At 38.5% G+C, this 25,201-nt stretch overlaps 1 protein-coding gene across 11 annotated transcripts in view; it reads right to left on the bottom strand.

Moving 5' to 3' along the window:
* BMAL2 (basic helix-loop-helix ARNT like 2) overlaps positions 1-25,201 on the bottom strand; it is a 122,881-nt gene that overhangs the window by 7,124 nt on the left and 90,556 nt on the right. For all 11 annotated transcript variants that reach the window (XM_019452290.2, XM_019452294.2, XM_019452293.2 and 8 more), the window contains 5 exons: positions 10,694-10,934; positions 10,151-10,257; positions 9,846-9,996; positions 8,857-8,915; positions 7,992-8,100 (listed from right to left, as the gene is read on the bottom strand). In XM_019452290.2, the coding sequence (XP_019307835.2) occupies positions 7,992-8,100; positions 8,857-8,915; positions 9,846-9,996; positions 10,151-10,257; positions 10,694-10,934 (667 nt within the window). The remainder of the gene's footprint in view (positions 1-7,991; positions 8,101-8,856; positions 8,916-9,845; positions 9,997-10,150; positions 10,258-10,693; positions 10,935-25,201) is intronic.

Below are 25,201 nucleotides of genomic sequence, written 5' to 3' on the forward strand. Positions count from 1 at the left end.
ACAAATGTCTGAGTTTTTTTCAATGTAAACTTTTTAATATGAAAATTTAAACTGTATGAACAGGTAGAAAATAAAAAGCAAAAATTTCTTCCCCCTTGTATGTCTCCTACCCGCCCCCCCCCCCCCAAAGCCTAGTTGCAAATAGGAGAAGTAACTAGTCTGAACAAATTTCCGTATTGTTCTATATTGTGAGGTTTTAGGACCCTTCTCTACAATTCCAAAATCAAAAAGGCTTTGAACACTGAAAGATTTCCCATAATTTATTTGGCACCAAAATTAGAACTGATCTGAACTTGGCCAAGTCTGACCTGATATAAAGCTAATATTTTATCCTACTCTACCCTCCTAATATTTGTAACAATTCACTCCAGAAATAGATCTTTAAACTTTCATTATGGAAAACTTCCAAAAGATATAAAAGTAGATAATACAACGAAAGATCAATAATTCTTTTCCAAATCTTATTTAATGTATACACCCCAACCTCCTCTCCTCTCCTCCCAGATGTTTTACCATTTAATCTGTAAATACTTCTCAAAGCATAAATACTAATGTAATTGATTATGGGGTGCTGCCCATGATGTAACTAATTGTTCTAAACAAATTAAATTTCAAAACACTATATTTAAATGTTTGGTAGAATTCATCTGGGAACCCATCTGGTCCTGGGCTTTTGTTTGTTGGGATTTTGTTGATCACTGATTCCATTTTATTACTGGTAATGGCTCTGTTCACATTTTCTGTTTCTTCCTGATTCAGTTTGTAAGACTGTATATTTCTAGGCATTTATCTATTCCAGATTATTCAATTTGTTGGCATACAATTTTTCATGGTAGTTTCTTATATTCCTTTGTAGTGTAGGTTGCAACTTCTCTTTCGTTTCTGATTTTGAGTCCTCTCTTTTTTCTTGATGAGTCTGGCTAAAGATTTATCAATTTTGTTTATCTTTCTAAAGAACCAACTTTTAGCTTTGCTGATCTTTTTGTGTTTTTTGCTTTTTTTAGTCTCTATTTTATTTATTTCCACTCTAGTCTTTATTATTTCCTTCCTTCTACCAACTTTGGATTTTGCCTTCTTTTTCTAGTTCCTTTACATGTAAAGTCACATTGTTTTGAGATTTTTCTTGGTTCTTGAGGTAGGCCTGTATCACTATAAACTTCCTTCTTAAAACTACTTTTGTTGTATCCCAAAGATTTTGAACTATTGTGTTTCCATTTTCTATTGTTTCTAGTTATTTTTTAATTTCCTCTTTCATTTCTTCATTGATACACTTGTTGAGCACATTGTTTAGCCTCCATGAGTTTGTGTTTTCTCCAGGGTTTTGTTGTTGTAATTGATTTCTACTTTCATATTGTAGTAGTTAGAAATGATGCTTGATATAATTTTAATTTCTTTAAATTTATTGAGAATTCTTTTGTGCACCAGCATGTAATCTATACTTGAGAAGGCTCCATGTGCATCTAATGTGTATTCTGGGGTACCTGGCTGGCTCAGTAGGTTAAACCTCCAACTTTGGCTCAGGTAATGATTTCACGGTTTGTGAATCTGAGCCCAGTGTCGGGCTCTGTGCTGACAGCTCAGAGCCTGGAGCCTGCTTCAGATTCTGTGTCTCCCTCTCTCTCTCTCTTCCCCTCCTTTCTGTCTGCTCACATGTCTGTTTGTCTGTCTCTCCCAAAAATAAATAAACATTAAAAAATAAATAAAGTAGGGGTGCTTGGGTGGCTCAGTCAGTTGAGTGTCGGACTTTGGGTCAGGTCATGATCTCACAGCTAGTGAGTTCAAGCCCCGCATCGGGCACTGTGCTGATAGCTCAGAGCCTGGAGCCTGCTTTAGCTTCTGTATCTCCCTTTCTCTTTGCCCCTAACCCACTCGCAGTCTGTCTTTTTCTCTCTCAAAAATAAATAAACATCAAAAAAAATTTTTTTTAAATAAATAAAAGAAATGTGTATTCTGCTATTTGGGATGAGATATTCTGTATATATTTTTTTTATGTCCATCTGGTCTAATGTGTCATTTAGAGTCACTGTTTTCTCATTCACTGATGTCAGTGAAGTGTTAATGTTCCCTACTATTATTGTATTACTGTCAATTTCCCCCTTTATGCCTGCTAATATTTTCTTTATATATTTAGGTGCTTCCATGTGGGGTTTAATAGATATTTACAATCATTATATCCTCTTATTGGATTGATTCCTTTATTATTATGTAACACCCTTCTTTGTTGTTGCTATGGTCTTTGTTTTAAAGTCTATTTTGTCTAATAGAAGTATTACTACCCCAGCGCCTTTTTTTTTCTGCCTCCATTTGAATGGAATCTCTTTCTCCATCCCTTCACTTTCAGTTTGTATGTTTTTAGCTCTGAAGTGAGTTTCTTGTATGCAGCATATAGTTCTAATTTTTTATCTGTTGAATCACCTTATGTCTTTTGATTGGAACATCTACATTTAAAGAAATTATTATTTTTTTAATGATTATTTTTGAGAGAAAGAGAGTGAGCAGGGGAGGGGTAGAGAAAGGGATCAGTGGATCCAAAGCGGGCTCCATCCTGACAGCAGAGAGTCCGATGCAGGGCTCAAACTCATGAACTATGAGATCATGCCCTGAGCCAAAGTCAGATGCTTAACCCACCCAGGTGCCCCTACATTTAAAGTAATTATTGATAAGTATGTACTTATTGCCATTTTGTATCTTCCTTTCTGGTTGTTGTAGTTTTTTGTTTTTTCTTCTTGCTCTTTTCCTGGTGATTTGATGACTTTCTTTAGTGTTATGCTGGGATTCCTTTCTCTTAATTTTTTTGCATATCTTTTATACATTTTTGGCTGCGGTTACTATGAGTTTCACATATAACATCCAATGTATACTATATGAAGTTGATGGTCTCTTAAGTTTGACATTCTAATTTTTTTTTAATATTTATTTTTGAGAGAGAGAGGGAGAGCAAGTAGGGGAGGGGCACAGAGAATGGGAGACAGAGAATCTGAAGTAGGCTCTGCACTGTTAGCACAGAGCCTAACATGGGGCTTGAACTCATAAACCACGAGATCATGACCTGAGTCCAAGTTGGACACCTAAATAACTGAGCCACCCAGGCACCCCTTAAGCTTGACATCCTAAAAGCACTACATTTTTACTCCCACCTTTCATATTTTATGTGTAGGATATCATATTTTATACCTTTTAATTTTTGTATCCCTTAACCAATTTGTTGATATTATTAATTTTATTAATTTTGTTCTTTAACCATCATAGTAGCTTTATATGTAATTGACCTACTACCTTTACTGTGTGTATTTTTTAACCAGTGAAATTTTTTCCTTTCACAATTTTCTTCTATTTATGGCCTTTTCTGATTAAAAATTTCTCTTCAACATTGCACATAAGGCCAGTTTAGTGGTGGTGAAATCCTTTAATTATGTTTGGGAAACTCTTTATGTCTCCTCAATTCTTATTTTTTTAAAGATTTTTTATGTTTGTTTTATTTTTGAGAGAGACAGATCATGAGTGGAGGAGGGGCAGAGAGAGAGGGAGACACAGAATCTGAAACAGACTTCAGGCTCTGAGTGTCAGCATAGAGCCCAACACGGGGCCTGAACTCGTGAATCATGAGATCATGACCTGAGCCCAAAGTTGTACGCGCAACTGACTGAGCCACCCAGGTATCCCTCTCCTCAATTCTTTTTTTTTTTTTTTAACGTTTATTTATTTTTGGGACAGAGAGAGACAGAGCATGAACAGGGGAGGGGCAGAGAGAGAGGGAGACACAGAATCGGAAGCAGGCTCCAGGCTCTGAGCTGTCAGCACAGAGCCCGACGCGGGGCTCGAACTCACGGACCTCAAGATCGTGACCTGAGCTGAAGTCGGCCGCTTAACCGACTGAGCCACCCAGGCGCCCCTCCCTCTCCTCAATTCTTAATGATAATCTTGCTGAAAGAATACCCCTCCCCCCTTAAATGTTTCTTTATTTGTTTTGAGAGAGAGAGAGATTGAGACTAGGGGTAGGGCAGAGAGAGAGAATCCCAAGCAGACTGTACGGTCAGTGCAGAGCCTGATGAGGAGCTTGAATCACGAATCATGAGATCATGACATTAGCCAAAATCAAGAGTCAGACAGTTAACCAGCTGAGCCACTCAAGCACCCCTGGGTAGAATATTCTTAGTTGTAGTTTTTTCCTTTCAGCACTTTGAATATATCATACCACTCCCTCTTGACCTGCAAATTTTCTGCTGAAAAATCAGCTGATAACCTTGTGGAATTTTCTTTATATGTTTCTAGTTGTTTCTCTCGTGCTGCTTTTAAAATCCTCTCTTAACAATTTAAGATATCAAAAACTAAAGTGTCATGGTGTGGATTTCTTGGGTTTATCTTATTTGGGGATTTTTTTGCCTTCTTAACGTAGATGTCTGTTTCCTTCCCCAGGTTAGGGAAGTTTTCAGTTACTATTTCTTCAAATAAGTTTTCTGCCCCTTTCTCTCTCTTCTTCTTCTGGGATCCTTATGATGCAAATGTTTGTTCACTTGATATTGTCCAAGAGATCCCTTAACCTGTCCTCATTCTATTTTTATTTTTGTTGTTTAGCTTGGATGCTCTCCACTACCTTGTTCTCAAAATTAGTGATCCATTCTTCTGCATCTGCTAATTTACTGCTGATTACCTCTATTATACTTTTCATTTAAGTCATTGTATCCTTTAATTCTGATTATTTTAATATTTTCTGTCAACTTGTTGAAGTTCTCACTAAGTTCATCCACTCTTCTCTCTTGTCCAGTGAGCATCTTGGTGCCCATTACTTTGAACTCTTTATCAGGTAGATTGGTTATCTCCATTTAGTTTTTTGCCTAAGGTTTTGTCTTGTTGTTTTGTTTGGTACACATTTCTGTCTTCTCATTTTTAACTTATTGTTTTTTTCTTCTATGAATTAAGTGGAACAGTTACTTTTCCCAAACTTGAAGGAATGGGCTTGTGTATGGTTGTCCTCTGTGTAGACTATGTGCCTGGTGACTTTCGCTGACTGGTTAGAGCTGTGGCTAGCATGGGTGCAGATTCCAGGGCACTCTGAGCTAGGGCTGCCTTGGTGGGATAGCTGGAGCTGATGTGGGCATGGGCCAGTGTAGTCTCAGGGCTCTCTGCACAGAGGGTGCCCTGGCAGGACAGCAGAGAAGAGGCAGTGTAAGCTGGGGGTGCCTGGGGCTCTGGCAGAGTAGCTAAAGATAAGGCAGGGCTGAGTCTGAGGGTCCTGGGGCACATTGTGAAGATGGCATTCTGATAGGATGTCTGAAGCTAACGCAGGCACGATCCAAGTGGCCCCAGAGTGCTATGGACCAGAGGTGCCCTAGTAAGTCATATGGAACTGAGGTGGTTCAGGTCTAGAGTATTCTGGGCTGCTCTGTACCCATGTCAGCTTTGCAAGACAGCTGCAGCTGTAGTGAGCACTGACCAGGTGTGTTCTGGCATGTGTTATACTGGGACAACCTTGGTGGTACAGCAGGGCTGGTGTGGGCTCGGGGCATGGGGCTCACTGAAGCATTAGGCCACCCAGAATGCCGAACCCTGCTTCCATCCACACTCTCAAGGTGGAGGGGAAATATAAACTGCGGCCACCATCCCCTCTGACCTGGACAAAGTTCCAGCAGTTCCCCTGCTATTTGACAGAGTTCTCGGCTGGTTCCTGTATATTCTAGTTGACCTTTTAACCCATGACTTTTTTTATGTGCCCCACAGCAGATGATCTGCTCACAGTATCCCTTCTCACTGCTGTTTGCAGTGTCAAGGGTGAGGATTCCCTTTGTTACTGAGTCTCTATTTCTCTCGCTATTCTTTATGTGGTCTCTGTATCTTCAATTGTGCAGAAGCTGTTTAGTCAGCCCTCTGCTCTTCTTCAGGAGAAACTTCTTTATAAATAGGTGTAGATTTGGTGTGTCTGTGGAGGAGGTGAGTTCAGGGTCTTCTAACATCACCCCCTTGGAACAAAATCTCTTCTTTATGATTTTTCTGAATATTTTCTTTTCTCTAGCATATGTTATTGTAAGAATACAGTATACAATACATCTAACATACAAAATATGTGTTAATTGACCATTTATGTTATTGGTAAGGCTTCTAGTCAACAGTAGGCTATTAGTAGTTAGGCTTTGGAGGAGTCAGAAGTTATACGCGGATGTTTGACTGTGAGGGGTGATATCCCCAACTGCCATATTGTTCAAGGGCCAGCTGTATATATTTTTAACTGTGTGGGGAGGGGTGAGCAATTGTTGAAGGTTTTTGGCCATTTATAATTTTTATAGTCTACTCTCCAAATTCTTTACTACTTATTTTATTCCCCAAGCTCTTTTTAAAAATTGGTTATGGCTAGTATCCAAAACCTATAAAGAGCTCACCAAACTCCACACCTGAAAAACAAATAATCCAGTGAAGAAATGGGCAGAAAACATGAATAGACACTTCTCTAAAGAAGACATCCGGATGGCCAACAGGCACATGAAAAGATGCTCAACGTCGCTCCTCATCAGGGAAATACAAATCAAAACCACATTCAGATATCACCTCACACCAGTCAGAGTGGCTAAAATGAACAAATCAGGAGACTATAGATGCTGGAGAGGATGTGGAGAAACGGGAACCCTCTTGCCCCGTTGGTGGGAATGCAAACTGGTGCAGCCGCTCTGGAAAACAGTGTGGAGGTTCCTCAAAACATTAAAAATAGACCTACCCTATGACCCAGCAATAGCACTGCTAGGAATTTACCCACGGGATACAGGAGTACTGATGCATAGGGGCACTTGTACCCCAATGTTTATAGCAGCACTCTCAACAATAGCCAAATCATGGAAAGAGCCTAAATGTCCATCAACTGATGAATGGATAAAGAAATTGTGGTTTATATACACAATGGAGTACTACATGGCAATGAGAAAGAATGAAATATGGCCCTTTGTAGCAACGTGGATGGAACTGGAGAGTGTGATGCTAAGTGAAATAAGCCATACAGAGAAAGACAGATACCATATGTTTTCACTCTTATGTGGATCCTGAGAAACTTGGCAGAAGTCCATGGGGGAGGGGAAGAAAAAAAAAAAGAGGTTAGAGTGGGAGAGAGCCAAAGCATAAGAGACTCTTAAAAACTGAGAACAAACTGAGGGCTGATAGGGGGTGAGAGGGAGGGGAGGGTGGGTGATGAGTATTGAGGAGGGCACCTTTTGGGATGAGCACTGGGTGTCGTATGGAAACCAATTTGACAATAAATTTCATATATTGAAAAAAAAATTACACTTCAGTTAAAAAAAATGAATAAAATTTAAAACAATTCTTTAATAACTTTATTATTTATACCCTATATAAACTTTAATATAAATAAAGGTTAATAAAGTTATGAAGTTTATTTATAAAGTTTAAATGAAGTTTAATAATGTTATACTATCAAACTTCTATAGTAAGATATATTCATTTTATCACCTGAAACACACATTTTCTGCAATTTATTATTTACCTTTTTCAGAATGGTTATTATGCTTAAGTTTTGAGTTTTTATATAATTAACTTTTTTCTTCATGAATTATAGATTTTTTGTGATGTTTAGAAAGGAGTTTCTAAACTAAGATTATAAAAATCCATACCTGTGTTCTTGATACACTTCTTACAGTTTTTATTTTTTTAAGTTTATTTCTTTATTTTGAGGGGGGAAGGGGCAGAAAGAGAGGAGGGAGAGAGAGAATCCCAAGCAGGCTCTGACAGCAGAGCTCTGACATGGGGCTGGAACCCACGAACCATGAGATCATGACCTGAGCTGAAGTTGGCCCGCTTAACCAACTGAGCCACCCAGGTGCCCCATATAATACTTAACCTTTTTTTGTTGCTACTATAAAAATGATCTTCTCTTCCATTATGTTATTGAACTGGTTATTGTTTGAATATAGGAAACTTACTGATTTTTGACTACTGGTTTTATAAGTATAATAATTTCACTTGTGAAGATATTTGCAGCAATAAAACATTACCTTTGTAAGTCCAGGGCTTCATTTATAAGATCTGTTCCAATACTACCAGGGCCAAGTACTATTCCAGTAGACATTCCAGGTACATTAATATAAGATGGTTTTGAGGATTCTAAATAATAACAAAAGGGAAAATCCAATTGAAGACTTCTAAAAAGTTATGTATAACTTTGGTTAATATGTTTATCTCAATTCAAATACATTTCCCATTTTCCTTTTTAAAAGAAACAGACTAGCTACATCCTAAAATATTAGAAATATTTATGCTTGCATTACAAACATAACTCATGATGGCTTAAGACGTGTATGAAGAATGATAGGAGTCAAATGTGTAGAACATCATTGAGGGTATAATCATGACCTGTAACCCTTGAGCACAGACAGTTCCTTCCCATTTTAATCTCCACACTGAAGCCAGAGTAATACTGCTTTATTTTTAATATTCCTTCATATTTCTGTTTTTATTTATACAAGTAATAGAATAAAATATTCTTGTGGTGAAAAGCCAAGATAAGCAAAAACTCCCCATTAATACTTTTCATTAATTTGCTCAACAGATATGTATTGAGTGCCACAAACTACAAGGAACTATGCTAGCCACTAGATAGATAATGGATAAAATACCATTCCTACTCTTGAAGAACTCGATCAAGGGGCAGACCAGGTGAACAAACAACTAATTGCAATACAGTGTAAGAGTATAATGGAAGGGTAATCAAAGAATTGTAGAAATTCTAAAGAGGATAACTTTAGCCCTACAAGTCTTTGCAATATTACCTTGAAATCTTTCCCTCTCCAAGACAGAAAAAGATGGTAACAATAACAACACTCCTAGTAATAAATCCCCATCATTTAAAACCAAGCTTACCTTCTGATAATTGAGAGCTGCAAGGAAGTAACGATGCTTCTCTAACCTCACTATGTCCCCTAGAATGAAGAAACACCATAGGTGATTTTTTTTTTTAGGTGAAGGAAATTGTTAAATAAGTAGAGCTTTAATGTAGTGGCTTTATTAGTTCTTGACCTTTTTGTTTTATATATACTTATTGTTAATGTCACCACTAGAGATCAAAGTATTTATGTGCTAAGTACCAGGACATTTGCTAAATGTCCTATTACCCTATAAGGTACATTTTCTCAGTTACAAACTCTCGGTTTGTATACTAATGATAAGAAGGCAAGGATTATTGGAATGATAAACAGGGGATAGTGCTGGAATGCCAAGCTTTGGGGGCCTTTTAAAAACCTAAGTATAGTAGATCAGGAAACAGAATTGGGTTAATGTTACAGCAATTACAATGAAAAACTTACAGAAAAATAATGATACTTAAAATGGGCTATGCTATCCTATTAAGCAAAGCAGGGAAAGTTGTTCTTCCTTTAAGTTAGCTGACACAGACATAGCCAGGGTTTGGCAAGCAGTGCTTAGGCTGGATTTGTGCTTATCCCTCGGCCAAATATTCCTACACAATCACATGTAGTACCTCAGGCTTAGAAGATGTCTATAAAAATGATCTGTGGGACAAAACAATTTCTTACGATGATATATAGTTGAAAGCTACAACCACATCATTTATTGGAAGGTCATGACAAGGCCATGAAAGGTAGGAAGAAAGAACTTAAATGCATTTACTATCACATTTTATACCAAGCAAAAAGAAATGTATTCCAAAAGGGAAAACTTTCAGCCTAATTCTGAGAAGTAACGCCAATCAACAGTGAATGAATTACAAAAAGTATGTACTGAAGTTATAAAGCCAGATGATCATGCAACTTTAATGGTTTAGCAAGACAAGAAAAGACATGACACTTATTTGAAATCAACATAAAGGTCTTAACAACATAAAAGTTACTTACAAAACTAAATTGTTGACAGACACAATATATTCCAGTTCTTTGGTCCAAGGATTTGTGAAACTAAACCACTGGCTTTTTAAAGTTACAAAAGAGCCATCTTTCTTTCTGAACTTGTATGAATCTGTAAAGATTTTCTCTTTACTCTGTAGAACTTAACAAGAAAGGATAATAATCAGCATAACGGTCTACTGTTACATAAATCAATCCCTTGAGGGTTAATTCAAGTTTCAGATTTCACAGGGATGAAAAATGAGTTGAAGCTATAATTAAAAAGTACCAAAAAAATTACCCTACTCAATGCCTACCTGCTTTGTGCTTGTCAGTCAAATTACTATGGTCATCCTGATGAAAATATTCATAACAAGAAGTTCCCAAAAGTTCCTGAGGCAGGTATCCTAAAATTGCTGTTGCCCTGGTTTTAAAACCGAAAATAAACTTCAGCTTGGTGAATGCATTCCCTTCCAGAGACTGTAGGTCCACATACAGTCACAATAGTGGGAAAGTGACAGGGGATGAGTAAGCCATATGCATCACCGGGCCCCCCCTTTGGCTGCCCTAGACCCAGGCTAGAATGGACATCCCCCCCAGCCCAGGGTAGACTCTTTTACCATTCACCAATAAAATTGTGGCCACAGACCATGCTCAGTTTCTGCACCACTGGCTCAGAAATATTCCAAGTTTATTTTTTGACTTGAACAAAATTATGCACATATCCACATTCTTTTTTCATTTAAACTTATTTCCTGTTCTGAAGCCTTAACAATCTAGCAGTACTATCAAGGTACATCTTTAATAGCCTTAAGTATCCCATTGAATGCTAATCATTATGGCAATAAATAAATGTTCACCTTTGGTCCACATAGACAAACTTCCCATTCATTGCAAACCGGGTTATAAATTCAGTTGGTTTCACTTTAATCTCTCCACTGTTCTGTGGTACAATATATGGATGTAACCTTCCAATGGCAACAAGGCAGGTAAAATTACTACTGTCTTTCTTACTGTCCTTTTCTTCTTCCATTCCAACAATATTTGGAGGCCAGCTTCTCAAGTAACCAGTGCAATGGATAGTACAGAATTTTCTATGATCTAATTCAAAAGTTAAAAAAAAAAAACACATTTGTGTTATTATGAATAAACTCTTAAATTTCTTTGACATTTATAATAGTTATAATTGTGCTATAAAGTATTCTTGATGCTAAAATACGAAAGGGGAAAGGTATTACATTGAAAAGAAATCATCAATTACATTTAATAACCTTATTCTTAATGGGTTATTTTTCTCATCAACTAAATTATACATACTACAATAAAAAGTTAAAAGATTACTTTAGGTCTAAATAGGCCTGTAGCTAAGTATATTTCCAAGTCAGTTTTTAAAAAAATTTTTTTAATGTTTCTCAGACAGAGAGAGAGCATGAGTGGGGGAGGGGCAGAGAGAGAGGGAGACACAGAATCCGAAACAGGCTCCAGGCTCTGAGCTGTCAGCACAGAGCCCAACGTCGGGCTTGAACTCACAAACCGTAAGGTCATGACCTGAGCTGAAGTCGGTCACTCAACTGACTGAGCCACCCAGGCACCCCTCCAAGTCAGTTTTTTAAATAACAGTTGGGGCGCCTGGATGGCTCAGTCGGTTAAGCGTCCGACTTCGGCTCAGGTCACGATCTCACGGTCCATGAGTTCGAGCCCCGCGTTGGGCTCTGGGCTGATGGCTCAGAGCCTGGAGCCTGCTTCTGATTCTCTGTCTCCCTCTCTCTCTCTGCCCCTCCCCCGTTCATGCTCTGTCTCTCTCTGTCTCAAAAATAAATAAAAACGTTAAAAAAAATTTTTTAAATAACAGCAATTCACATCTGTTAGAAAAACTTAAACTTCAAGCTCCCTTGCTCTTAACCACAAAGGTACTATTTTTGGCTTACTAACTTTTTGGTATAATTCATATTCAAAAATTTATACAAGACAGCATACATTCTTAAATTTCTTATGTTAGCACTTATACTGATTAATAGATATCTATGGTTATAATAGATTATAAAAAATAGAGAACATTTGGAGAAATTCATAAAAGGTATAAAAATAAAATTTGATTTGATTTCACTTTTCAGAAAATTCTCAATTAACTCATAGGAAAAGACTTAACAGGCCCAATCAAAATAACAAAGAATTGGAGCTATCACCACAGAGCCTGACATTGAGCTCGAACCCACGAACCAAGAGATCATGACCTGAGCCCAAAGTTGGACGCCTAACCAACTGAGCCAGCCAGGTGACCCTTAAATGTTTATTTTTGAGAGACAGAGAGTGAGCACGTGCATTTGTGCAGGGGAGGGGCAGAGAAAGAGAGGATGACAGAGATTCTGAAGCAGCCTCTGAGCTGTCAGCACAGAGCCTGATGCAGGGCTCAAACTCATGGAACCATGAGATCATGAACTGAGCCGAAGTCGGAGGCTTAACCAACTGAGCTACCCAAGTGCCCTTCAAATATCAGGAAATTCTTAAAACAATGAGATACAACACTGCAATACTGCATAAAAGATAAGCAGTATACAGATTATGGCAACTCACACACAAAAAACCAATTTACAGGTTAAAAGAGACGGGAGGGGAAAGCCTGGTAAAAATTATTTAAAACAGTTGTTTGTGATAAGAGTTACAAAAGACCAGAACACTCGTTGTTTTAAATCAGCACTATTTGGTAAGACTGTTACTACAACAAATCTTAAAAAAGGATTTTTTTTAACAGAAGATGATATGGGCTGTCTTGTAAGACAGCACCTAACAGTAAGAGCAAAGACTTGGAGAACACTTCTTGTGCATGCTGTTTTAAGTGCTTTAGATGTATAATTAATTCTAATAGCCCAGTGGTGTTCCTATATTAGCACCACTGTCTCAGGAAACTGAGTTAATGCCAAAGTCACAGCAGAAAAGGGTGGAGCTGTGAGTGCTCTGTCTTAGAAGGTGTTCAAACATGAGTTGTCTGGGTGACGGAGGGGGAGGAATACAAAAAGGTGTTTCAGTCAGAGGGAACAGCCAGTGTAAACCCAGAGCAGAGAGTGTCAGATGTGGGTGAAGGCATGGTCTGTGATGGGGGTGTGGCTTGACAACAAAGCAGGGAACAGATAGATTTAGCTCTTATAAACCGTGTATAGGACATTGTACTCATCACCTATCAGACATCACCTCCTCCATGGTCCACAGATGCCTTAAATTATAAGTTGTCTCTTCTATTCTCAATCCAGATATTTCCTTTAATTTTTTTTTGTTTCAGGTGTACAACACAGTGATTCCACAAGTTTAAACATTATGCTATACTCACAAGTAGCTACCATCTGTCACCATACAATGCTCTTACAATATCATTGACTGTGTTCCTTATACTGTGCCTTTTATTCCATGACTTATTTGTTCCAAGACTGGAAGCCTGTATTTTCCACTCCCTTTCATTCATTTTGTCTGATAACCTCAACCCAACTTAAAAATGGGCAAAGGACCTAAATAGACGTTTTTCCAAAGAAGACCTAAAGATGGCCAACAGACACATGAAAAGATGCTCAGCATCACTAATCATCAGGGAAATGCAAATCCAAAGCACAATGAGATGCCACCTCACATCTGTCAGAATAGCTAGAATCAAAAACCTAAGAAATAACAAGTGTTGGTGAGGATGTGGAGAAAAAGGAACCTTCATACACTGTTGGTGAGAATGCAAATTGGTACAGCCACTGTAGAAAACAGTATGTTTTTCAAAACCTTAAAAACAGAAGCACCATATGATCTAGTTAATTTCACTGCTTACCCAATGGAAAAAAAATACTTATTTGAAAGGATATATGTGCCCCATGTTCACCGCAGCATTATTTACAATAGCCAAGATATGGAAGCAACCTAAGTATCCATCAATAGATGAATGGATAAGGAAGATGTGAGATACACACACACACACACACACACACACACACACACACACACACACACTGGAATATTATGCAGCCAAACCACATCTTTATCACTTACTCCCTATTCTGCTTATTGGCACCATAATCAACCCAAGTAGTTAAATGACAAACCTGGGAATCCTACCAAGTTCTTTCTTTATAACATCCAAGATACCATAAAGGAATTATGGTAAGTGGTAAAAACAAGGTTTTTATTAATATTAAAACTAGATAGCAGTCAAAAGTAAAAAAGCTTATATACACTGAGTCTGGCATTTCTGATGACACTAGCTTGCAAATTTACAAATGATACTGACTAAAAATATTCTATTCAACTAAAAATGTAGGTTTAAAAAAGTGTCACATTCATATGGAATTTCATCACACAGAACCTCGCATTTTGCTTTGATTCTTCTCTAACAACAGGGTTGCCAACCAAATTTCCAACTTAATCTGTCTCACAGTCCTCACTGTGAATATTTATTCATTGACACATTTTTAGTTGGGATTATGTAATTCCATCCACTGTAATCCATTCAATCAATTATCTAAGGTATTGTTTTAATCCCATAAAAAACCTCTTATTTCAAGAATTCTTTAGATTTTTACCTAAATATTGGGGTCATCAGCCCCAATCCTCATCAAACTATTTACATCAGCTCCAAAGGGTAGATTCAAGTATAGCCTACTCCATGATTTTTGAAGAGGGAGGAAATTTTATATTAACCCAAACACTGTCTTCGTTTACAGGACATCTTTTCAAAATCCTTTGTGAAAATTTTCTTCAGATTGAGGGCTAGGTCTCTCAGCTTGATATCTTGCTGTCTTGGGTTAAATTCTCACAGAAGCAGAGCCTGAGACAAGGATTCTGGTACAAGAAGCATATTTGAGAGGTGATCCCAGGAACACTGGTAGGGAAGTAGGATGAGATAGGGTAGAGGAGGAAGCTAATAAAAGACATGTTCTCTAGCAAGTTGCCACTTTGGAAAACCAACGTTATATCTGGGCGGGGGGTATTTGGGAAATAAAAATGTAGAACAAGAGCCTCAGAACTAAGTAATCTGAAGGAGAAGAGAGCTAGGAAGTTTATCCATCAGCTCCCTTTAGGCATTGGATGAGGGATGCTCACAGGCAACATTCATTCCCTAGCACTTGAGGTCTGCCCCTAGCTAGTATAGGCAGAACTGTCTCTAAATAAGGGAGAAGGTCTAGTAGAGTCTAACAGAGGTTCGACATTGGAAACAAGGTGCCATGCCCTTGAAGTGGTAGGTGCTAAGAGGACAGGTCATGGTGTACTGACGGCATCTGCCACACTTACACAAGGAGCCAATGGGATTCTGGGTGTACTCCTGCATGGTATCTTATTAGGTTCGAGAAACACCCAAGATATTTGGTAGTAGCCATCCGTTCTGCATCAGCCCTTGACTTCACGAGCAGAGACACATGAATATTCCTATCTTACAAGCTTTTTCAAAGTATGAATCTGTAACATTTATGTTAGAATCAGGCAGAAATAATGTTTTTAATGTCAATCTGGCTTATTTTTTAAAAAGTTTTTATTATGGAAAATCTCAAACACAAAATCAGAGAGAACATTACAATGAAACCTCACTAGAGTGTGTCATAGCCAATCATGAGAAATGGCTTTTCCATAAATCTTAAGTTCAGTTTCAAAAATTAGCATAAAAAGGCTACTTCCTAGTGACTCTTTTAAATTAAAGTATAACTAGGGGCACCTGTGTGGCTCAGTTGATTAAACTTCTGACTCTTGATTTCGGTTCAGGTCATGATCTCATGGTTCATGGGGCTGCATCAGGCTCTGCACTAATAGCAAGAAGCCTGCTTGGGATTCTCTCTCCGCCCCCCTCTCTCTCTGCCCCTCCCCTGCTTGTGCTCTCTCTCTCTCTCTCTCAAAATAAATAAACATTTTTTAAAAATTTAAGTGTAACTAAAACATGGAGGCAAGAGATCAGTGGTTGCCAGGGGGTGGTGGCAGGGGGTAAGAGGAGATGAATAGGGCAGAACACAGTGGATTTCAGTGCAGTGAGACTACTCTGTATATATTTTTTAAACCGTTTTTTAATGTTTATTTATTTTGAGGGAAAGAGAGAGTGAGCGGGGGAGAGGTAGAGAGAGAAGAAGAGAGAATCTTAAGCAGGCTCCACGCTGTCAGTGCAGAGCCTGGCATGGGGCTCTAACTCACAAACCTGAGATCATGACCTGAGTCTAAATCAAGAGTCAGATGCTTAACCAACTGAGCCACGCAGGCGTCCCTACTCTGATATTATAATGATGGATACATGTCATTATATATTTGTCTAAACCCACAGAATATACAATACCAAGAGTGAACCCCAAGGTAACTGTGGACTTTGGGTGATTATGATGATGATGTGTCAGTGTAGGTTAATCCTTGGTAATAAATGTACTATTTTGGTGGGAAAGGTTGGTAATGGGGGGATGTGTGCATGTGTAGGGGTAGGACTACAAGGAAAATCTCTGTCCCTCCTTTTCTTTTTTTTTTTTAATATGAAATTTATTGTCAAATTGGTTTCCATACAACACCCAGTGCTCATCCCAACAGGTGCCCTCCTCAATGCCCATCACCCACCCTTCCCTCCCTTCCACCCCCCATCAACCCTCAGTTTATTCTCAGTTTTTAAAAGTCTCTTATGGTTTGGCTCTCTCCCTTTTTTTTTTCCTTCTCCTCCCCCAAGGTCTTCTGTTAAGTTTCTCAGGATCCACATAAGAGTGAAAACATATGGTATCTGTCTTTCTCTGTATGACTTATTTCACTGGAACCCTCCAGTTCCATCCACATTGCTACAAAAGGCCATATTTCATTCTTTCTCATTGCCACATAGTATTCCACTGTGTATATAAACCACAACTTCTTTATCCATTCATCAGTTGATGGACATTTAGGCTCTTTCCATGATTTGGCTATTGTTGAGAGTGCTGCTATAAACATTGGGGTACAAGTGTCCCTGTGCATCAGCACTCCTGTATCCCTTGGGTAAATTCCTAGCAGTGCTATTGCTGGGTCATAGGGTAGGTCTATTTGTAATTTTTTGAGGAACCTCCACACTGTTTTCCAGAGCAGCTGCACCAGTTTGCATTCCCACCAACAGTGCAAGAGGGTTCCCGTTTCTCCACATCCTCTCCAGCATCTATAGTCTCCTGATCTGTTCATTTTAGCCACTCTGACGGGCGTGAGGTGATATCTGAATGTGGTTTTGATTTGTATTTCCCTGATGAGGAGCGACGTTGAGCATCTTTTCATGTGCCTGTTGGCCATCCGGATGTCTTCTTTAGAGAAGTATCTATTCATGTTTTCTGCCCATTTCTTCACTGGATTATTTGTTTTTCAGGTGTGGAGTTTGGTGAGCTCTTTATAGATTTTGGATACTAGCCCTTTGTCCGATATGTCATTTGCAAATATCTTTTCCCATTCCATTGGTTGCCTTTTAGTTTTGTTGATTGTTTCCTTTGCTGTGCAGAAACTTTTTATCTTTGTGAGGTCCCAATAGTTCATTTTTGCTTTTAATTCCCTTGTCTTTGGGGATGTGTCAAGTAAGAAATTGCTGCAGCTGAGGTCGGAGAGGTTTTTCCCTGCTTTCTCCTCTAGGGTTTTGATGGTTTCCTGTCTCACATTCAGGTCCTTATCCATTTTGAGTTTGTTTTTGTGAGTGGTGTAAGAAAGTGGTCTAGTTTCATCCTTCTGCATGTTGCTGTCTAGTTCTCCCAGCACCACTTGCTGAAGAGACTGTCTTTTTTCCATTGGATATTCTTTCCTGCTTTGTCAAAGATTAGTTGGCCATACTTGGTCTCTATTCTATTACATTGGTCTGTGTCTATTTTTGTGCCAATACCATGCTGTCTTGATGACAAAGCAAACCTCCTGCTTTGGTCTTCTTCTTCAATATTACTTTGGCTATTCAAGGTCTTTTGTGGTTCCATACAAATTTTAGGATTGCTTGTTCTAGCTTCGAAAAGAATGCTGGTGCAATTTTGATTTGGATTGCATTGACTGTGTAGATTGCTTTGGGTAGTATTGACATTTTAACAATACTTATTCTTCCAATCCATGAGCACAGAATTTTTTTCCATTTCTTTGCATCTTCTTCGATTTCCTTCATAAGCTCTGCATAGCTTTCAGCATACAGATGTTTTACATCTTTGGTTAGGTTTATTCCTAGGTATTTTATGATTCAGGTGAAATTGTGAATGGGATCAGTTTCTTTGTCTTTCTGTTGCTTCATTAGTGTGTAAGAATGCAACTGATTTCTGTACATTAATTTTGTATCCTGCGACTTTGCTGAATTCGTGTATCAGTTCTAGAGGACTTCTGTCCCTCCTTTTCAATTTCACTGTATACCTAAAACTGCTCTAAAAATAGTCTTAATAATTTAAAAGCTTAAATGTAAGTGATGTGTCATGGTAAACACGAAGAAAAACACCTTTAGTATGAGCTTTCCTCATTAATAGGAAGTGATCTTAAAACATAATCCCATGGGCTAATTATTACTGGAAAGAACATTTAGAACCAATTATAAAATATAAAAATATATTTTTAAATATTTTTATAAAATAAAATTGTATTTTTATTCGATTTTGTGTGTTTGTAAAATATAATTATTTCATTTGATACTCTCCTTGGCTAAGGTAGAATACAGGTGTGGGAACCCACCCACACATGTGGCCAATCAAGGTTCAATTTTGCAGTTACCTTATCCTGACCCAGTTATCTGTCTACATGTCTGTCTACATTCAGTTGTCCTCAAACCAGGCACTGCAAGGAAAGGCCATACAGTTGTTAACACATGGCCTTACTATTCCTTAGGCCAAATTAGCCGTATGCCTTTGGCACAGAGTTCTGGAATATTAAGTGAATATTTGGTTCAAGTGCTTGAGCAGATTAAAAAGTCTCTTTTGAAAAGATATTTGATTCTGACTGCAGGCATCCGTGTGTGGGCAGGAATACATTCCACCACAAAAGCCAACCCCTTGCTGTGTGTCTGCTGCACACATCTAGAATGCATCTCTTTCATTAGTAACCTTTTGGCATCTAGGAAGCTGCTTTCGTAGGTAGCATGGCATGGTGGGAAGAATACAGATTTTAAAGCCATGTTCATGATTCTGCCACTTTCTATGTGACTTTAGACAAATTACATAGCCTTTGAAGGCTTCAGTTTCCTCGTGTGCAAGATGAAGATGGTTTGCACAGGATTATTATTCAGATTAAATTAGGCATTTACTCAAAGTGGCATAGAGTTTTTTTTTTTTAATTTAAAAAAAATTTTTTTTAACGTTTTATTTAATTTTTGAGACAGGGAGGGACAGAGCATGAACAGGGGAGGGTCAGAGAGAGGGAGACACAGAATCTGAAACAGGCTCCAGGCTCTGAGCTGTCAGCACAGAGCCCAACACAGGGCTCGAACTCACCGACCGAGAGATCATGACCTGAGCGGAAGTTGGCCGCTTAACCGACTGAGCCACCCAGGCGCCCCATCAAAGTGGCATAGAGATTTTAAATAATTACTGATTTTCTTGCTGAAGAAGAGAATTTTATTTTGTCCTCCTTCTTTCGGAGCCACAAATAATGGCTTCCATTTATCAAGCATCTACTAGGAGCCAAGTGCAGCATCAGCCACATGTAATCCTAACTCCTGTGAGGTGGTATTATTCTTATGCCCACTGGATCAGTCTGCGAGGGCTGCGATAACAAAATACATAGACTGGGTAGCTTAAACAACAGAAATTTATTTTCTCACGGTTCTGGAGGCTAGAAGTCCAATACAAAAGTATCGGCAGGTTTGGTTTCCCTGAGGCCTCTCTCTCTGGCTTGTAGATGGCTCACTTCTCATTGTCTCCATAGGGCCCCTTCTCTGTGTGTGCACATCCCTGGTGTCTCTGCCTCTTCTTATGTGGAAACTGGCCAAACTGGATTAGGGGTCCACTCCATAACCTCATTTGACCTTAATTACCTCTTTAAAATCTCTCTCTCTAAATATATTCTTCAAATATTGAGGAATTTGCTTCCAGTTGCACAGGTGTTCAACAGCCCCTACTGAATTCAGACTTCAGGCCCCTTCTGCTCTGTCCAAAAGCCTGTCTACCAACATGGTTGTTGCCAGGCAGAGCCACTTCCTTTGACTCATCACAAAATTCAAATGTGAATTAGTTCTAATTTAGCAATTGAAATAGATACAGTTTTCCAGGAAGACTATCCAAATTTATTTAAAAAGAAAAAAAAAAATCTTCCCTGTCTTTTCTATACGTTTCTAACTTATAAAATAATTCCATTTAGAAATCATGTAGGAAGATTAAAGTTTGATTATGACATTCTTTAAAAATGCTGCTTGGATTTTTGTTTTAACCTATGGCTATATGTAGGTCTTTTTGCTTAAGATTTAGTATTTTTTTTCAATATATGAAATTTATTGTCAAATTGGTTTCCATACAACACCCAGTGCTCATCCCAAAAGGTGCCCTCCTCAATACCCATCACCCCCCCTCCCCTCCCTCCCACCCCCCATCAACCCTCAGTTTGTTCTCAGTTTTTAAGAGTCTCTTATGCTTTGGCTCTCTCCCACTCTTACCTCTTTTTTTTTTTAATTTTCCTTCCCCTCCCCCATGGGTTTCTGTTAAGTTTCTCAGGATCCACATAAGAGTGAAACCATATGGTATCTGTCTTTCTCTGTATGGCTTATTTCACTTAGCATCGCACTCTCCGGTTCCATCCACGTTGCTACAAAGGACCATATTTCGTTCTTTCTCATTGCCGTGTAGTACTCCATTGTGTATATAAACCACGATTTCTTTATCCATGCATCAGTTGATGGACATTTAGGCTCTTTACATCATTTGGCTATTGTTGAGAGTGCTGCTATAAACATTGGGGTACAAGTGCCCCTATGCATCAGTACTCCTGTATCCCTTGGGTAAATTCCTAGCAGTGCTATTGCTGGGTCATAGGGTAGGTCTATTTTTAATTTTTTGAGGAACCTCCACACTGTTTTCCAGAGCGGCTGCACCAATTTGCATTACCACCAACAGTGCAAGAGGGTTCCCGTTTCTCCACATCCTCTCCAGCATCTATAGTCTCCTGATTTGCTCATTTTGGCCACTCTGACTGGCGTGAGGTGATATCTGAGTGTGGTTTTGATTTGTATTTCCCTGATGAGGAGCGACGTTGAGCATCTTTTCATGTGCCTGTTGGCCATCCGGATGTCTTCTTTAGAGAAGTGTCTATTCATGTTTTCTGCCCATTTCTTCACTGGGTTATTTGTTTTTCGGGTGTGGAATTTGGTGAGCTCTTTATAGATTTTGGATACTAGCCCTTTGTCCGATATGTCATTTGCAAATATCTTTTCCCATTTGGTTGGTTGCCTTTTAGTTTTGTTGGTTGTTTTCTTTGCTGTGCAGAAGCTTTTTATCTTCATAAGGTCCCAGTAATTCACTTTTGCTTTTAATTCCCTTGCCTTTGGGGATGTGTCGAGTAAGAGATTGCTACGGCTGAGGTCAGAGAGGTCTTTTCCTGCTTTCTCCTCTAAGATTTTGATGGTTTCCTGTCTCACATTCAGGTCCTTTATTCATTTTGAGTTTATTTTTGTGAATGGTGTGAGAAAGTGGTCTAGTTTCAACCTTCTGCATGTTGCTGTCCAGTTCTCCCAGCACCATTTGTTAAAGAGACTGTCTTTTTTCCATTGGATGTTCTTTCCTGCTTTGTCAAAGATGAGTTGGCCATACGTTTGTGGGTCTAGTTCTGGGGTTTCTATTCTATTCCATTGGTCTATGTGTCTGTTTTTGTGCCAATACCATGCTGTCTTGATGATGACAGCTTTGTAGTAGAGGCTGAAGTCTGGGATTGTGATGCCTCCTGCTTTGGTCTTCTTCTTCAAAATTACTTTGGCTATTCGGGGCCTTTTGTGGTTCCATATGAATTTTAGGATTGCTTGTTCTAGTTTCGAGAAGAATGGTGGTGCAATTTTGATTGGGATTGCATTGAATGTGTAGATAGCTTTGGGTAGTATTGACATTTTGACAATATTTATTCTTCCAATCCATGAGCAGGGAATGTCTTTCCATTTCTTTATATCTTCTTCAATTACCTTCATAAACTTTCTATAGTTTTCAGCATACAGATCTTTTACATCTTTGGTTAGATTTATTCCTAGGTTTTATGCTTCTTGGTGCAATTGTGAATGGGATCAGTTTCTTTGTCTTTCTGTTGCTTCGTTGTTAGTGTATAAGAATGCAACTGATTTCTGTACATTGATTTTGTATCCTGCGACTTTGCTGAATTCATGTATCAGTTCTAGCAGACTGTTGGTGGAGTCTATCGGATTTTCCATGTATAATATCATGTCATCTGCAAAAAGCGAAAGCTTGACTTCATCTTTGCCAATTTGGATGCCTTTGATTTCCTTTTGTTGTCTGGTTGCTGACGCTAGAACTTCCAACACTGTGTTAAACAACAGCGGTGAGAGTGGGCATCCCTGTCGTGTTCCTGATCTCAGGGAAAAAGCTCTCAGTTTTTCCCCATTGAGGATGATGTTAGCTGTGGGCTTTTCATAAATGGCTTTTATGATGTTTAAGTATGTTCCTTCTATCCCGACTTTCTCGAGGGTTTTTATTAAGAAACGGTGCTGAATTTTGTCAAAGGCCTTTTCTGCATCGATTGACAGCATCATATGGTTCTTATCTATTCTTTCATTAATGTGATGTATCACGTTGATTGATTTGCGAATGTTGAACCAGACCTGCATCCCAGGAATGAATCCCACTTGATCATGGTGAATAATTCTTTTTATATGCTGTTGAATTCGATTTGCTAGTATCTTATTGAGAATTTTTGCATCCATATTCATCAGGGAAGATTTAGTATTTTCAAATACTGTAATGGAACCATGCTTCACAATACTGTAACAAACTATGCAGTCCATGGAGAGCATCTTATTTCCTTTTTGTGTGTTTGCAAAGGGTTAAGAGACTAGACACAGAAAGTGCCCTTTCTCTTTCTCTTGGCACTTACTTGGGTGCCCTTATCTAAGAAAAATCCTTCAAGAATGTATATATTCAGTTCTAGAATTCCACAAAGGCTAAAACAAAAAATCTAAGGTGGCATAGAATTTTGACAAGGTAGAGTCCTACCACCAACTTACGACTTGTAGTTCCATATTTCCAGCCAAATTTTAAAATGCCTATTCAATAAACACAGATATTTTCAACCAGACCCAGATTCCTTTGGTTCCCACTGCAGAGCCTTTCCAGATTGACTTCTCATGAGAATTATGTTCAAATTCAAGTTGTTTCCTATCTTACTTAGCCAGAGCTCCCATAACACAGCATCACAGACTGGGTGGCTTGAACAACAGACTTACTTCCTCACAACTCTGGAGGCTGGAATTTTGAGATCAGGATGACTACATAGCTGAGTTCTGTTCTGGTGAGGGTTCTTGTATTGGCTTGTAGACTCCTACCACCTCACTATGTGAGACAGTAAACTCTCGGCTGTCTCTTCTTACATGGGCACTAATTACATCATGGTGGCCTCACTCTCATGACTGAAACTTCTTGGGGTCAAATCTTTTAAAATGTTTAGATTGCTTTTTGGGTGAAACAAAAACATTATAATGTAGATTAATTCACTGGATTCTTCATTGTTGTGGATCTGAGAGCAATTATGTGGTCAATCAGGGAAAACAAAACAAAACCCAAGAAGATGGTCATTTAAGCTTTCAGTAAATGAGTGTCTACAATGTGTCACATGTCATAGAAACATATGAAACTCTCATTCTAGTGTGAGATGCAAATACAAAAAATTATTGTGATACAGTGCAGCAAAGAGCTTAGGATTATTAATGGGTTACCTATCAAAAGTAGCTACCTGGGACTTAACCCAACCAGAAAGGGAAGATTTCCTGGAAAGAGGTGTTGCCTGTGTTTTAATGGTTCTGGATCTACCACTAGGCTTGCATTCTCCATTCCTTCCAGTAGGGTGGCCTCATGTTGCTGCTGGTATTCTGTTTCAGAGATCGAAGGCTGGTAAACCTTCAGGGCCATCTGGGTAGGTGCCTGAGTTATAGGCTTGACAGGCTCAATCTTCTCTTCCATGCTGGCACCTTCTCAATTCAGGAATAAACTTTTGCTATGGTGAAGCATGTTATCAAACTGCCCTCTTAAACCTTTCATGTTGCCACTGATCATGCTGTGGGGTCTGCCTTGTTAGGGGACGGATCCTTTGAAATGAAATCTCTCAGCTGGTCTACATGTCTTGGCTCTCGTGTGGTGTTCACAAGAGATCCTAAGGCGGAGAGAATACTCAGGGTGTCCAGTTTGGTACTTCATAATCTATTGCATAATGGCCACTTAGCTCCCACTGGACCTAATACAACACAGAAATGTTCTTCCTTACTAGCAGGTTAGGGGCCTATTAAAAATGCAGAGATGTTCCTAGGGGCACCCCCGAGGCTCGTCTGTTACTTATCTAATTGCTAAAGCAGTGGCCTTCAAACACTTTTTATTGTGCATGCTATGAAACAAATTTTAAGCCCTTTCATGTGCATACACTTTATATATCTACTCTTATACCAATATATTATTGGTGTATTATTGTGTATTATAAAACACAAAAACTAAAATTAAAAATATGAGAGAAAAAAGATGAAAAACATTGTTTTAAAAACATTTTATTCATGGTAAAACTTTTGTTCTTGAAAAATTAGAATACATCTTAATGAAGCTACATAATTATGGCTTATTATTTTTTAAGACCATGTTTTAACACATTGTGAAAGAGTGATGTGAAGGTCTCGTTCTAAATCTAACTTCTTATTCTATTTTCTTTTTCTTCATAACACTTATTACCATCAAAAAAGTTTTTGTTTTGTTCATTACTTTGGCCCCAGCAAATGGAATAGTGTTTGGCCCATACTGTGTACTTAGTAAGTATTTCTTGAAAAACAATTCTTTTTTTAACACAATACCATATAATGGCGTGTTACTTTGCATCCCTTCCCGCTCCCAAATTCAGTGGCCTCATGTGGGTAAAAGAGTGACTACTTACACCACAGATATTGGCACAGCTACAGATCAGGGCTTTAGTTGTTTTCCCCTGATTGTCTAGACCTATGAAAATGGTGGAGAAATTAATAATGAAGATTAAACGTTAAAGCATGTTGTGCCTTTAGTTGTTATATAGTAAATAGCACAAAAATTGAGTAAATAATCCTCTAATATTAAAAAACTATCATTTCAGCAAAGTCACTAATAATTTAAAAAATGAGTGATGTCCTGACAACATTTCTTTATGATTTCACTTTCACCTTATTACTGTAAAGGAAAGTATGTCAACCAACATTCATATCAGAACTGCGTTCAGAGAGCTGGTTGTTGAACAATGACCAGCACACCTGGTCC

The sequence above is a fragment of the Panthera pardus genome, unplaced genomic scaffold (assembly GCF_024362965.1).
Source record: "Panthera pardus isolate Hobbes unplaced genomic scaffold, ASM2436296v1 HiC_scaffold_6, whole genome shotgun sequence".
Classification (NCBI taxonomy): domain Eukaryota; kingdom Metazoa; phylum Chordata; class Mammalia; order Carnivora; family Felidae; genus Panthera; species Panthera pardus.